Here is a 17,211-nt window from a genome sequence, read left to right as displayed (position 1 = left end):
ATCTTTAAAAAACTACCAACTCTTCTGAACTCTTTTTTCGCTTAAACTTACTTCCCATGGGATCTTACCTACCAGTTCTCCGAGTTTGGCCAAGTCTGCCTTCTTGAAGTCCATTTTCTTTATTCTGCTATCATTCCTTAGAGTCATGAACGCTATCATTGCATGATCACTTTCATCCAAGCGCCTTCTACCTTCAGATTCTCAACTAGTTCCTCCCTGTTTGTCAGAATCAAATCCAGAATAGCCTCTCCCCTAGTCACCTTCTGTAATAAAAAGATGTCTCCAATATGTTCCAAGAACTTCTTGGATAATCTGTGCCCTGCTGTATTATTTTCCAAATAGATGTCAGCGTAGTTGAAGTCCCCCATCACCAACAAGTAGGTAATCCACCTCCTAGAGAGAAACAGTAGCTAGGTTGATGGAATAATTCTTTTATCAGCCTAGCACTGTCTACACTGGGGGTTAGGTCAACTTAACTATGTGACTCAGGGATGTGGATTTTTCAAACCCCTGAGCAACATAATTAAGCAGGCTTAATTTTCTAGTATAGTCCAGGCCTAAGTGAGAGTCTGGGGTGGCAATTTCATTTTGGAAGGAAAATAATCAAAGTATTTGTGGGGAAAATATTCTTGGGAAGGGAGAGGTATTAGGGGATGGGGGAACTAGAGGAAGGGAGTTTGGGGCTGCAGCAAAAAGAGGGTGGTTAATGGAGATGGAGGGTAGGGGAGGAAAGAGGTTGGGGCTCAGGTGAGGGAGGCATGGCACCCTCAGCCTTGCCTATGCACTGAACCCCCCTGCACCCCACAGCTCTGCCAGTGCAACCCAACGCTGCATAAAAGCTAATAGTAAGTATTGGAAGAACATTAATTGGGAAATTGGAGGGTTCATGGCTGACTGGAAACGATGTACTGTATGGCACTGAAACATCATAAGCTCTGAAACCTCAGTGTTTCTCGGAGATGGGATACATCTATTGGACAGGGGTCTAACTGCCAGTCCTTTGGAACGGAAACCTACGCCAACCCTGCCACAAACGGCACCCTCCAACCATTGTGAAACGAAACTAGGACACTATTTCTCTGTAATACAGCTGTCTTTCACTCCAGGTACTACATGCGAGTCGGTTATAGGAGGGGAGGTATAAGAGAATAATGGCAACAGAAACATTTGTATACCAGGGAGTGAAGATTTCAAGGAGATTTGTCACCTGCTTGGTGGGGAGAGGTGTGAGTACAATAGTGGGGATGAGGCCAGCTTGGAGGAAGGACAAGGTGAATGGGTCAAGGGGATGTCTGGGGAGGTCTGAAAGCAAAGCAAGTGGGGTGCTTGTGCACAAGCGGAGAGAGGAGCGGCACTGGCTGAGTTTGCTAATTGCAAGACATTATATGTACACCTGCCTAAATGATTACTAACTCCGAACAACGACATATCTATTCCTGTTCAAAAAACTAATAAATTCAATGGCAAAAAAGTATGTTAACGCACAGTTAAGATTACTCAATGGTACATCTTCCCATTGCAGAACAGAGTTGCACAGAGCTCAAACTTCTGAAAAATCAGGAAATGCAGAGTTATGGTTGCCTTAACTCTGTCTTCTTTCAGCAATGTCCCAATATGTCTCATTAACACATACCCTTTACTCTGCCAACCCCCAAGCTGCTGAAATGTACCATCTCTTCACCTTCTACAACCTATTTACTCTCACCCACAAGATTCCATTTAACACTATTAAAAGGACAAAAAGGAAAAAGATTTTCCAGCCACCTTCTTTTTATCCTCTTTGGGCAATGCTTCAATATGCACATACTCACACTAGCCCTTCTCACTACAAGATTCGGATCCTGGCATACACTCACATACTTAGCCAAATGCAAAGAAACATTTTATACATATGGTATTCTAAGAGTCACTCTGCAACCTTTTACAACTCCTTTACCCTGAGGATACATCTACATTTGAGCTGGGAGGTGTGACTCCCACCTAACACAGATGTACCCATGCTAGCTCTGCTCGAGCTAGCATGCTAAAAAAGCCGCAGCGTACCCAAGGTAGCACAGGCAGTGATTTGAGCTATCCTCCCAAGTATCTGGCAAGTAGCACAAGCCACCACTCATGCTACTCCAGTGCTATACTGATATCTTTAGCATACTAGCTCAAGCAAAGCGCGCGTGTGTGTGCGCGCACGCGCGCATCTGGGAATAACGTCTCTTAGCTCAAAGGTAGAGGTCTCAACCTATGTGTTCACTTAACCATCATTAAAGCATTAGAATTATTTCATATTTCACCTCACTACTGACAATATCCTTTGTAAAAAAAGCCCCACCACTGGCAATCTCCACAATGCAGTATAGAAATTATGAATACTGCATCCTGAAATACACCTATTTCCTTTCCTCATACATGAGAGGGTGCAAAACATAGACCTCTTCATATCACAACCACAGCTCTGTCACACACCTCAAAGTAATCCACAGATCTCACGCGCACACACACCTCTACCAAGCAGAGCTAACTACTGTCGGCACCATTCAGTTCAGCAACACCTGATACTGACCACACTCATTTTACCTGGAGCGCATGCAGATAATAAATGCTCAGGCTGCTCTCATACCCCAGCTCACTATGGACAAAACCCTTTGTAATAAAACCCCTGTGCCCTACTAGTTATATAAATGTGCATAACTCTGCACTGAAATGATGCATGCTGGATCCCATAGGTACACATGCAGCTGTTCCCTTTGCTCACATACAAAAGGAAACCTAGAGCCACACATGTCCTCAAAGTAATCCACATATGTCCTCATCTCACAAACACACCTTTAGCAAGCAGGCCCAATTACTACCTCTCCCATTTAGTGCTGGTAACCCTAACACACTGACTGCACCTGTAATGTATGAACATAATTCCCACTGGCTATTGAAAGCTCCAAAGAAACAAAGGAAAAGTGGCATGGGCAGTCTTCTTCCCCCCCTCCTCCTTCTCCTGTTTGTTCTTTAATAGTGTTATGTGAAATCCTGCAGGTAACAGAGAATACTTTGTAAAAGGAGATGGCACATTTCAGCAGCTGGGGCATTGGCAGAATAAAATTATGTGCATTAACAGGGCATGTTGGTGCACTGCCTAGCTTTCAAAAGTTTGAGCTGTGCTCAACTCAGCATTCTGCAAGGAGACATCATACACCTCTACCCAGATACAACGGTGTCCTCGGGAGCCAAAAAATCTTATCGCGTTATAGGTGAAACCGCGTTATATTGAACTTGCTTTGATCCGCCGGAGTGCTGCTTTACTTCCTTATATCCGAATTCGTGTTATATCGGGTCACGTTACATCAGGGTAGAGGTGTACCACCAAACAACCCTAACTCTGCATTAACGTAGTTTTTTTACCACTGATTCTCTTTTACATTTAGGCCTGGTATACACTTAAAACTTGAATCAACAGACATAACTACAGTGCTCAGGGGTGTGAAAAATCCACACCGCTGAACCACATAGCTATGTCGACCTAACCTCCAGTATAGATGCAGCTAGGTCAACAGAAGAATGCTTCTGTCAATAAGCTGCTGTTGCTCAAGGAGGTAGAGTTCCCACAGCAACAAAAAAACCAAAACAAAAAACAAACAAAAAAAACCCCTTTCATGCTGTATTCTGCATCTACGCTACAGGATTACAGAGATGTAGTTACAGTGCCCGTAGTATAAACATGACCTTAGTCTGTTCACCCTATCCAAACTAAGTCACAACTCAAGATTTATTAAACCATAATTCATATCATAAGAGCAATCGTAATATGAATGGATTTCTACTTAAAATAAAAATAATTGGTTAATGTCGATACATTTAACAAGTCACAAAAGAGAATCAAAGTTCATTTTTCTATGAACTGCTTGCTGACAGTATAAACCATATAGATCTGAGTAGCCGCCCCTTGCAATAAGGATGGTCTATGAACAGTTTTTTGTACCAATATATTTTGGTTAGGCATGTGATTTTTTAATTTAATTTTATTTAAACCAAAAGGATTTTATTGATACTATTTCCTTTGGCTGCTTCCTCACACTACTAGCATCATCTCGGTCTTATCCAAAAGGGAGCTTCAGCCAACTCACCTTCACACAACTCCCAATTTTGGAAAAATACTATGAAAGACAAGAAAATACACCACCCAGGTGCAATGAAACAGAAACAGAGGACCGCATCAGCAGCATGCAGATGACGCAATTCAAAAACTAATTAACAGTACTCTTTGGCTTCTCCCCATGAGAAAAAAAAAGACACATTCAAATTAAGCCTATCTCCACCTATATACATAGGCAGCTCAATGACACCTTATAAACAACAGATTCATGGAGGCTGAAACATCTTCGAAGATGAAACACAAAGAATCAATAGAGGATCTATATCTGGCACAGGATGCAGATCAACAAAATTAACATAGTATGTATCATAAACAAGCCTAACAAATGGAGTCAAGGAGATCAGAGGACTCCTATATTATCCAAGACACTTCAACGTAACTTTGCCAATAATCCTTCCAAAACTTTTTATTAAAAAAAAAAAAAGAGGATCAGGAGGTCAGTGGCAAGAAAGGATTTCTTGAGTATTGGCTTAACAATCAACCATTTGAAAAGTGCTTAGTTTCTTGCCTTCCCAAAAAGGCATTGATAAATTCCAACAAAAAGTAGACCCAGTGTCTTACCACAAAATTTTATTATTATTTTGATTTATTTGTAGTGTGGTAGTGACAAGGAGCCCCAGTCACAGACTAGCACCCCACTGTACTAAGTGTTATACAAACACAGAACCTAAAGATGGTCTATGCGCAAAGAGTTTACAATAATACAACAAGTGGGATGAGTCCCGTTTACAAACTGCCAACCTAAATACCTCAGAGAACATGACTAATCAAAAACAAAGCAAACAGTGACCTTACGTTTGTTTCCCCCTAAAATGCATCTATTACCACACAGGCAGTCAATCCCATCCAAATCAGGGCAGTCTCAGGTATGACAAACTGAAAATTTTTGCAGTAATAAATACGCAATTCTACATTTTCACAAAATTTATACATATTCACCAAAATTACCTGTAGCTCAGAGTATTTCTGCAAGTTGGAACTCCACATACACTACAGTGAAGAGCCCATTCTTTACCTCCAACACAATCTCAGCATAAAGTTTCAAAATCTTTTCATGCTACAATCAGGTGACCAGATACAGTGATTTCCACTACAGATTCCACTACAGATATTCTCCTATTTAATCTATCTTCTTGCTAAGGTGATCTGCGAGTAGAGATAAGGGGCACTCAGGAACCACAGCATCAAAAACTGATGACAAAGAAACAATCATCACAGACAACTTTTAGTATGGCTCCTTCAGTTATTCCATCTCAGAGTTAGGAAATCAAATGGATTCTATGATGGTGTGCTCAACACAACAGATAACTAGTAGGATTTGTCCTTTGGTTACTGTCTATCTTAAGCACATACAAAACGTCAATATGGGAATCCACAAGCCAGCCATACAAATAATACCTTCCTCTCTCCCTCAATCCCCAAATCCTCCTGGCTACTCCAAAGGAGAAACAAGGACTTAGCTACTTTAACTATTACACCTCTACCTTGATATAACGCCAAAAAAAATCCTACCACGTTATAGGTGAAACCGTGTTATATCAAACTTGCTTTGATCCACCGGAGTGCACAGCCCTGCCCCCCCCCCCCCCGGAGCACTGCTTTACCGCGTTATATCCGAATTCGTGTTATATCAGGTCACATTATTGGGATAGAGGTGTACCAGGTTTTTTGCAGGTCCTTCCACCTACCCTATGAATACTTTTATAATTTTGCCTCTGCAATCATTAAGAACTTTCCCAAGTTAACTTAAAAGAAGACAGACCAACATATCCATGAACTTACGTTGAATGTGAATGAACTGCTTTGGTTGTTTAAACTCTCCTTTGTACAGGCGATTGTAATAGTTGACATTGCTCTCTGCCTCAGGAACTGGGATAACCATGCTCTCTTTCTTTTCTCTAAAGACTTGCTGTGCCGAAATAGCTCGTTGTAAATGGTGTTCCTGAAAGAGGAAAAGTTTAGAAAATTTATTTAGATGACAGTATTTATTTTTTTAAATATAAAAAATGGATAAAGTTAGTCTATTTTCCTAGCAATAGTGTTCTAAAGTGTCATGAGAAGATCCTAGTAACATTTTATGTTATTTTATTTTATTTTTTTTGCTTCCAGGCCAGCAGGGTACAGTAATGGGAGAGAAAGAGTCCTCTGCATTTAACACCAAGTCCTAGGCAAATTCAGCTGTTGACAGGTTCCAAATAAGGAAAAAAATCTCAAGCCTCCATTAATGATACGGGGGACTCAAGATGGAAGAAAAAAATCTTCTAAGCATACCCACAAACCTTTTTTTAAAATCAGAAAAACAGACAGTAGGTGATCCAAGTTAAACAAAATAATCTAAAAGCAGGTATAGAAAGTGTCATGGCTCAAAACCAGCAATGTATGCACATTAATTCCTTATAATATGGGAAGCCCATGGTTCAAATCAAGATCATGAACAAACTTAATCCACTGCCAAATGCAAAATAATACCATGTTTTTATTTAAGATTTATGCACCGGCCAGTTTTCAGAATGGAGAGTGGGCAACAAAAAATGATTAAGGGTATGGAACAGCTTCCATGTAAGGAAAGATTAAAAAGACTGGGACCATTAAGCTTGGAAAAGAGACAACTAAGGGGGATATGACAGAGGTCTATAAAATCATGAATGGTGTGGAGAAAGTGAATAAGGAAGTGTTATTTATCCTTTCATATAACACAAGAACCAGGGGTCACGTAATGAAATTAATAGGCAGCAGGTTAAAACAAACAAAAGGAAGTACTTCTTCACACAACACACAGTTAACCTGTGGAATTTGTTGCCAGGGGAGTTTGTGAAGGCCAAAACTATAAGTGAGTTTTAAAAAGAATTAGGTAAGTTCATAGAGTAAAGGTCCATCAATGGCTATTAGCCAAGATGGTCAGGGATGCAATCCCATGCTCTCGCTGTCCCTAAGACTCTGACTGCTAGATGTTGGGACTAGACGACAGGGGCTGAATCACTTGATAATTGCCCTGCTCTGTTCATTCGCTTTGGGGCACCTGGCATTGGACACTGTTGGAAGACAGGTTGCTGGGCTAGATGGACCATTGGTCTGACCCAGTATGGCCGTTACTATGTTAATTTGTTACCTGCTTCTGTTTTTACGTTTTTTTAGAATACTATAATAGGCAAAAGTAACAGGCACATATTTCCCCACAGAAGAACACACAGAATATTTGTGGAACTCCAGTTCCTCAAATATGCAACAGTGTTCATTATACTTTGTATTCTTACCCTACTGGAGACAGAATAACCACACCCAAGTCACAGGAAGTATGAATTACACTATCCCTTCATTAGGTTATAAGAATTCTTTAGCATCCATATATCTTACTAGTTATTTTGGTGCAAATCCAACCACACAGGTGGATTAGCATAGGATAATTGTGATTTTTCTCCTTCAATGGATTTTGTAAAACGTTCACACTATAATCCATGAGACAAAGAAAGAAAGCTGCTAGAAAACATAATATACAATTATATTTGCAGTGTAACTTTGCTTCAACAATTGTTTATGCAACCAAGGCTGGAAAAATGTATGAAACCTACTAATCAGAGATTAAACCTCCTAGCAATAAAAGGTAAGTGGTGAACCCCACTAGCAAGACCCAGAGAAAATGCCAGATGAACAGTCCCCACAGACCAGATTTGCAGCTGCTGAGAATGGAGAGGATGATATACTACGGTCCTGCCATCGAACCTTCTTGGGGACTTCATCTTTCATATCAGGCTAACAGGATTATGATAAACTTGAAGCCAAATTCTCTCTTGCTGCCGTAAGGGAATTTTTCATCTCTCTGCCTCCACCACTGCTTTGCTGTAAGGGGCTCAGATTCTCTATTCTACCTATTCCTTCACACTTCTAGCTATTGGAAGAAGGGGTGAATGGAAAAAATCCCTCATTACTCTCTTCCCTTCCCAGCATCTGGGGTTTGGGTGGTCTTCCCTCCCACTAACAACTCCAATGTCTGTCTCTTGTGCTCATAATTTCACCAAGCATCAACACTGTGAAAATGACAATTACACATCTATGAAGAAGCGTTTTATTCTTTTAAATTTCATTTGATGCAGGTTGGCAGATGCAAGAAAAGTACTCCACATTGGTTTATATTTGGTAAACTCTCTAAACAACCAAAAGGAATAGAGGTTTCTCTCTTTTTAATTCTGCAAAAATCAGTTTTCATTCATCTGCCTTTACTTGTTGAAACAATGATATTTCAAAACATGCATATTTATTTAATAAATATTTTATTTTTAATTCAAGTTATTTCAGCAATGGGAAGGAAGTATCCACTACTAAAACAAACTGCAATGGCAAACTACAGACTTCACAAACTCTAAAAGAGGAGGACTAGGCATCTCCAACAGAAATAAAGTCAAAATTACTCGATTAATCAGGCTCCCAAGACTTAAGTGCAATGCTGTAGCTCAGACCAGAGAGTGTACATTCAAATATAATAATTTCAGAAAAACACACCAGATATCTTGTGCACATCTAATACTTCATCGTGTAAGTCTCTTTTTAAAAATAAAGATGAACAATGCTATTTTGAGCAATTTAACTAAGAAAATTACAGTTACTCAGTTCGTTTCTAGATTTCTTACTAGCTGTCAAACGGCCCCATAGTAGTCCCTAATTGATATCAATACAAACACATCAAGTGGACCAGAAGACTGATCTACAACTGAGGTGGGAAAATACCAAGTTTTTTTCTGCCATTCCTTGTCCTCAGATAGGCCACTGAAACTACGATTCCTGCATTTTATTCTAAAAACATAAATTTCTAGTATCCTTGCTCTTTCCTGAGTCTGTAGGACATGCCCTTATTTTACTTCTTCAAAATCTTCTTCGTCCAGACCACTATTTACATTGTCAGCACACCTTGAAGAATGTATCTCTCTCCTTACCTGGAGGTTATAACTCCTGTTTCCCTAAACATACTTAGAGAGAACTTTGTGTTTTAATTTATATGGATTGCAACATGCATCAATATCAAAATCTGGCTCAAATGAAAAGATCAATACAGGAGACCATCAAACTACATTAAAAATTTCACTCAAGTTTGGGAAGTAGAAGATTGGATAGTAAAGATAAACTGTCTAGTTCTCCTCCCAGATGAACACACTATGTAACCTGGTGCCTAATCCCAAGTGCTTGATGAAGTGGCAAGGGTATTAAATTGCTCTTTATTGAGAATCCATGACCTTGGGAGTTTCTTATTGCAGACACAGCTTTGAAGTAGGCCTGGGATGATAGGATGACCACACACAGTCAGATTCTGGGTTTAAATTATAGTAACAGGCACCTTGAGAAACCCTAGTTTTCAAGGATTCCATGCACCGATCTTATTCCGATTGACACCACTTCATCTGTAATCCAAGTTTACAACTTTCTTGATGTACTTACTACCAATGCAGCCATTACTATCTCTCCTGTACTGCGAAGTAACAAGGATCTTATTGCATTTGATGGCCTAGCACAGCTTCCAGAAACCACTTGTTTGACTGACATGTAAATTTCTCCTATTCAGACCTTAATTGGATTTCTAGTCATTCCCAAGGCACTTGCTTTTCCCTCCTACACTTAACTTCCTGTGCTAACATTTCATACTTTCAGAAGCCATATAATTAATTAGATTTAGCAAGTTTTCCTCTGAGATTTTGTTCTAATACCTTTAGTTAAATTCTCTTGCACCTTTTTTCAGTAAACATACTCCAGTGTCAAAGATTTGCTCAATCTGTACAATACGAATGTGCAAGGGCATCCGCGGTCAAACTTTGTCATGCAAAAGAATTCCTGTTCCTTTTTCAATTTGACATTTTATCCAAAGTAACTATAAATTTCTATTAAAAAGACTATAAAATAGATGCTGAATAAAGTGCTCTGAAATCCTTATAGGCAACACACCTCAAGCTATTTTAGAAGTGCCATACCACGGATTAAATTACTTACATTTTAAAAACAAACTTTTTGAAAATAAAAGATAAAGTAACCCAATTTGTATAGAATCGTAGAATATCAGGGTTGGAAGGGACCTCAGGAGGTCATCTAGTCCAACCCCCTGCTCAAAGCAGGACCAATCCCCAGGCAGATTTTTGCCCCAGATCCCTAAATGGCCCCCTCAAGGATTGAACTCACAACCCTGGGTTTAGCAGGCCAATAAAGTAAGGAATAAAAATGTACTGATTGATGAAGGGATAGAGAAATTTGATCTGTTTGAAAGGGAAGGCATATAACAATTGAGATTCAGGAAACCTTCTTTTGCTCTAGAAATATTTCTATATTTTATTTAATAATGGAAATAAATTCACATTTTCTTAACAATCTTAAGAAATACTACAAATAAGAAATAAAGCATACAAAGCGAGTTTATAAAAACTGAGAGGTAATTAAGGATTTCAGTCTTAATGAAAATAAACAAACATGAATTCTCAACTATAACCAAAAAAACACAGTACTGAAACATACGATGATTTTCTGAAACAATTGTTCTTTATTTCAAGGGTCACAGACTAAGCAACAGGCTATCAAAATCTTCTAAAAATTCAAAACTTCATAAAAAAAATCTATACAAGCTAAATGTTAATTCCTACAACTGAAATTCTGTTTGCTATATTAAAGACTTTCATATTAGACTCGATCTACTAAAAGGGATACAGCAAACTTGAAACATGATCAGTTTTCAAAAGGAGTTAAAAGTAGTCTTGGACATACTAAGACTAAGTAGTCTTGAGTACATTGCCTAAGATTTCTGCCATTTTTTATGGTTTTACAAATCAGAATATCATATTTTTACAAGTATTTATCTCCCCTGTTGGTGTATGAAAGGCCCATACAAACAACTAACTGAATTACTATAAAGACAAAACAGTGAAACTGAACATGCAAGTGCTGCCAAATGAACAAAGAAAGAAACTAAAAGGTAGAGACATTTTTCCCATTTCTAATGTCTCAAAAAATTCAGACAAATGTGATTTATACTGATATATCACTTTAATGCTAAAAACAAAAGCTGAACATTCAAATCAAAAATAGCTGAGTTTAATACAAATTATTCTTGCAGTTTAAGCATATTTTGTAATATCCAAATGAATCACAATTTTCCTAAGTGAGAGTTAAATATATATGTAAACATTCAATTAAGCAATTAGTGTAGATTTAATTCATAGCATTAAAATACAGTCACAACACTGATGAAAGATTACAAATAATATAGCTCAGGGTCATTCACTTTAGTTACTAAAATAGACATATTAATGGTACACCCACAGAGCAGACTCTTCTAAAAAATAAATTGGAATGGAAGAGTAATAGATCTAATTTGATATAATCTTCACATTGAGAGGAAAGGTAGGTAAGAACAACTATTACAACAATCATCATCAAAAAGTGAAAACGGGTTAAATAAGGATATTCTGTTATCTATTCATCCTATAAATAATTAATTCGCACATAAAAACTGTTGAACAGGAGTTAACTACATATAAGTAATTTAAAGGTAAAACATATTATAGAAATGTTGAAATTATCCCAAAAGGATATTTTATAGACCCAAGAAATTTTAGCAGGTAAGCAATTAGCTAGCAAAGACATACCACAGAAAAGCTAAGTGAAAGTGCTACCGCACCAGCGCTTTAATGTGGCTGTGTAGTTGTGGCACTAGTGCTGGGAAAGAGCTCTCCCAGCGCTGTAAAAAACCCACCCCCATGAGGGGAGTAGCTACCAGCGCTGAAAGGCCTTGTCTACACCGCCACTTTGCAGTGCTGAAACTTGCAGCGCTCGGGGTGTGTTTTTTCACATCCCTGAGCGAGAAAGTTGCAGCGCTGTAAAGTGGCAGTGTAGGCAAGACCTCACAGGTCACCACAGTACTTCCCCAAAACTCTAGGCCTTGGCTACACTTACCAGCTAGTTCGACGGCTGGAAATCGAAGTTCTGGGTTCGACTTATCGCGTCTAGTCTGGACGCGATAAGTCGAACCCGGAAGTGCTTGCCGTCGACTGCGGTACTCCAGCTCGGCGAGAGGAGTACCGCGGAGTCGACGGGGGAGCCTGCCTGCCGCGTGTGGACCAAGGTAAGTTCGAACTAAGGTACTTCGACTTCAGCTACGTTATTCACGTAGCTGAAGTTGTGTACCTTAGTTCGAATTGGGGGGGGGTAGTGTAGACCAAGCCCTAGATAAATCTGTCTAGGAATTCTCTGTAATCAGATGAAATCTCTTCCAGGCCCACCCAGAGGTAAGCAGTAGTCTGCTCTATTTCCAAACCAAAACAAAATTAAGAGGAGAAAGAGGGAATCCATAAAAAAGGTTACTACACTAAAGCTTGGATGTCCTACTGGGTGAACGCTACATCTACTGAATTTAGGACATTAAAGTTATAGGTTGAGATTTTCAAACCTGATTTGGGGACTTAGATTCACAACTCCAATTCAATTTTAATGGGAGTTGTGTCAAATTCCCTTGTTAACTCTGAAAATCTCAACCACAGATTTTAAAGAAAGTGTGTAGAACACTGCAGTAACACCTCTGCCCAACACTAACAAGATCCCTAATAGTTATGGAATCCAATGACAACCCTGGTCAATTGGTCTTTAATCTTTTCAGGGTTAGGCCAATTTGCTTTCTTACAGATTTCCAAGAAGCAAACATGAATTTATTTGACAATTGTAGAAAAGTCAATTTTAGTAAATTGCATTTCTGGTCTTCGAAAAAAAAACAGAAAAGGAACACCTTTTGTTTTCTCCTGCAGGAAGGGCGGCCAGCACATCCCTCGGTCCACGCCGCTTCCCGCAGTCCCCATTGGCCTGGAGCGGCGAACCACGGCCAGTGGGAGCCACGATCGGCCGAACCTGCGGACGCGGCAGATAAACAAACCGGCCCACCAGGGGCTTTCACTGAACAAGCAGCGGACCAGCTTTGAGATCCACTGATCTAGAGGGCACCAGAAAGAGTGGTCTTGGCTATACAGAAGAACTACCACCTCAGGAGAATCAAAAGAGCTAGGCATTTGGGGCAACCTTTTTTCCCTTCAGTCCTATTTTTACTACTAGAGAATGGCTAAAGGGAAGAAATATTTTGTCAATGGCAGAATGAGCTACGCCATTCTGTTGCATAACTCAGCAGAACATCGACAGTAAGGTGGCAGAGGAGTGTTAGAATAAGCTATGCCACTCCAATCCACTCACTGAGTATGTAACAAAGCTAGTGGCTGGCTGTTCAGCCATTTACTGCAGGAGCAGGCAAGGAGTTGAATGCTACTAATAGAGGGTAAAGATTTAGAAAAACCTTGGGCGCTAAGGGTATATGTCCAATGTATTATACTTCATTTAAAATTGCAAGATTCCTTGGGGAAAATGGATCAGCCACCCAAAATAATCTATTCTCCCGTGTCTGCTTTTTTTTTGGGGTGGGGGGGTGTGAGCGGAGAGAGAGACGAGATGGGGATAGAAGAGAAGAAACATACTCTGCCAATGGGAGAGAGCTCTCCCATTGCCATAATTAAACCACAAGTGGCGGAAGCTATATTGGTGGAATAGCACTCCCGCCGATAAGGCTGTCCACACCGGTGTTTCTGTCAGTATAATTTTTGTCGCTTAGAGAGATGTTTTTTTCCCACACCACTGAGCAGCATAAGTTATACCGACAAAAGTGCTAGTGTAAACATGCCGTTAGGGCCACTAGCTTCAACATAGCTGTAACTATTTACACCAGCTGACGATCTGCCACTAGGGAATAACCATTCAAAACACAGAAATCCAGCAGAATGAAGAAAAATCTGTATTTTCAGTAGTAAACGTGAAGAAGCCATAGGAGCGATAATTAGGGCCCTTCTAAAGTCATGGTCCATTTTGGACAATTTCACGGTCATAGGATTTAAAAAATCGTAAATTTCATGATTTCAGCTATTTAAATCTGAAATTTCACAGTGTTGTAATTGTAGGGGCCCTGATCCAAAAAGGAGTTGTGAGGGGGTTGCAAGGTTATTGTAGAGGGGGTTGCCGTACTCCTACCCTTACTTCTGCGCTACTGCTGGCAGCCGTGCTGCTTTCAGAGATGGGTGCCCAGCCAACAGCCACCTCTCTCCAGCCACCCGCCTCTGAAGGCAGCACAGAAGTAAGGATAGCAATACTGCAACCCCCTAAAATAACCTTGTGACCCCCCTGCAACTGCCTTTTGGATCAGGACCCCCAATTTGAGAAATGCTGGTCTCCCTCATGAAATCTATATAGTATAGAGTAAAAGCACACAAAAGTCCAGATTTCACCAGAAGGCGAGGAGGGGCACCAGATTTCATGGTCCATGATGTGTTTTTCGTGGCCATGAATTTGGTAGGGAAGTAGCGATAATGGACACCAAATTAAAAACATGAGTCTGCAAAACAATGTGACAGCAAATTCATCATACGGAGGCATTTACAAATCAGAGAGACAGTAGTCCCTTCTCTTTGTGGCTTTGGTACAACCACATCTGGAGTCGTGTGCTGAATTTCAGGAATCAAATAGCCAGAAAGATAAATTGGAGAGCCTTCAAAGAGAAGTAGTAAAACTGATCAGAAGCTGAAGGAACTGAATTATAAGGAAAAATGAAGAGAGTCGGCCATATATGCTCACGGCATGACTGGAGCAGGAGGGAGCAAGAGAACATAATTAATATTTGACCAACATAAATATGAACATTTAGATGGGCATAATGAGATAAAGTTAAGAGAGGAAAAATTTGCTGTTCATCATGAAAAACTTTCAAGAACTATATTTAGCAAACTGGAAAATAGCCTCTCAAGGTAGAAATCCTAATGATTGTCAACAGTGATAAAACACTAGAAAACACACTGCCGGGGAAAATTCTATAGTAGTAGAAAGATGGCCTGGACGTTGTATAAAGTATGCCAAAGTTGAGCCAAAAGGACAGTTAGTTCCTTAATCACAAGCAGCACAATTCCGCCCTCACAGAGATGCAACTTGTGTTAACTGGGGGAAGATAGTCCTCTTTCCTCTTCAATTTTTGGATTTCTTTAAGAGCAGATGACTCTATCAGATGACCTATTATATCCACCTTTATTATATTTTAGACAGGCAGTTTTAAACAGAGAGCTATTTATGCTCCAGAAGCCTAAAGCTCTTTCACTCTCTGCCAGCTCTCGGCAGCTTACTTCTGGCAAAAGCAGATATAGGAAAAGGGCAGATATAATGAAGTTGTCTCTCTTTTTATTTTACATGGTTAGGCATCCTGTCAGTGTATATGCATTCATTACATATTCCCACAGATTTCAATGGGACTTGCACCTGTGTAAGTGAGGGAAGAATTTAACTCAAGATTTTTACCCTGGAATTACTGACTTTGTACTCAACTTTATACCAATGCTGCTGAATATGAGTACCGTATTATTGGTTACAGCCTCAGTAACAATATAATATGGTTTTTACAAATTAAATAATTAAAATGTGCACTGAATACCATTTTAAATTTTGTGAAGCACCAGGAGCATGAGATTTGGCACTATACAATCCCCCACCTCCCCCTTAAAAGTCAACTTGTCTGAGGAATCTCTTTCCATGGTTTCATTAAGATTAAAGACAAGGAAGCTTTAGTACATATGTTTGGGAAGCTCCAGTGTATTGAGGTAAGGATTTAAACTGGGCACAGAGAATCAGATTTTCAAATAGTTTCTTAAACTTTCACCATAGAATTAACCCTCAGCTTGAGTTAAGCCTGTGTTCTCGTTCAACAGCACTTTCCTGACAATACCAGCAGTTAGGTTTGTGTGATTCTATCTATTCAGTTTTAAGCCTACAATGCCAGTACCAACAGGAAATCATAATGCACAAGTGAACTGAAAGGTCATTTCTTCTGCTGTGAAGATGCTCTGCAGGTGGAAGACAAACCACTGGAAGACAAGAGAATGTTTGTTGATAACAGGACTGAAGTCTGGGAAAAGGGGATAAATGCTAGGTGCTTGGGAGGAGAACAAGATGCAATGAAATAAAACCTCTCTCCTTATGAGCGCATGGACGGGGGGGGGCGCAGAGAGGGAGAAGGATGGGAGAAAGCTCTTACAAATAGACAAAACTGGAATTAAAAATCCTGTGAAGGATTGTCATTAACAAGTAAATTTTAAAAGTCAATGTACAAAGCAGTGTTACACTGTCTAGTGTTTGCCAAGCTTCAGTAACACAAGCAATTTCAGAACACTGTATATACAAACTAAATGGCAAAAAATAAATTGTTAATACAAAGTTAAGGTTGCCCAGTGAGATCTTATGCCCTTCCAGAACAGAGAGTTCTGCAAAACTCAAAACTTCTGAAAACCAGAAAATACAGTGTTAAAATAAATGCCCACACATTTTCTGCCCCCCTGCAGCTGGGAATAGCCAGTGGGAATTATCTGCATGCACTCCAGCTGCATTCACTGTATTAGGTGTAGTTGTACTGAATGGTGGAGGAATAAGTAAGAGCAGCTTAGAAGAGCTGTGATTATGATACATGTGCTCCCTGACTTATGCAAACGTTCCGTTCCAGAACACCTTGCGTAAGTCGAATTTTGCGTAAGTCGGGGACGTATACCTGACAATTACGCGCAAAATCAACAACCACAACAAAACCAGCTTACGAAACTTTTTCTGTGAGTGCGGGTTTGCATAACCCAGGGAATGTCTGTATGAGGTGATCTGGGGCTGAGTCTCCCCCCATGCCTGTTACCAAAGGAAGATAATCCAGCAGAAGATATTACCTCACCTGCCTTGTCTCATAAAGGAAAGAGGTGCAGAAGTACCTGGAGGTTCCTGTCTGCATCATTTCAATACAAAATTGTGTAAATCGTGTTAGTAGGAGGGCACTGGGGTCCTTTTGCCATGGGTATTGTCAGTAGTGTGTAGGGATATGAGAACAATCTGTGAATTTAATAATGGGTAGGGGAAAGTATAGGCTTAGATAGTATTCTGTGTGCCAGTGTGAAGGGGTTCTACAAGGGTATGAAGTGGTTGTTAAATTGTACAACTATGATATTCTGTTGGGGAAGCAGCTTCAGTGTTAGAGTAGGACAAGTGCAGGTAACACC

At 39.9% G+C, this 17,211-nt stretch overlaps 1 protein-coding gene across 2 annotated transcripts in view; it reads right to left on the bottom strand.

Annotated features, from left to right (window-relative positions):
- Positions 1-17,211, bottom strand: part of EPC2 (enhancer of polycomb homolog 2) — an 84,394-nt gene that overhangs the window by 49,369 nt on the left and 17,814 nt on the right. For both annotated transcript variants that reach the window (XR_004647643.1, XM_034785356.1), the window contains exon 2: positions 5,921-6,080. Coding sequence is in view for 1 of the 2 variants with exons in the window: in XM_034785356.1 (XP_034641247.1) it covers positions 5,921-6,080 (160 nt within the window). In the remaining variant the exon portion in view is untranslated. The remainder of the gene's footprint in view (positions 1-5,920; positions 6,081-17,211) is intronic.

The sequence above is a fragment of the Trachemys scripta genome, chromosome 11 (genome assembly GCF_013100865.1).
Source record: "Trachemys scripta elegans isolate TJP31775 chromosome 11, CAS_Tse_1.0, whole genome shotgun sequence".
Classification (NCBI taxonomy): domain Eukaryota; kingdom Metazoa; phylum Chordata; order Testudines; family Emydidae; genus Trachemys; species Trachemys scripta.
Note: the sequence above shows the minus strand (reverse complement) of the source record. Positions and strands in the feature narration are given on the sequence as shown.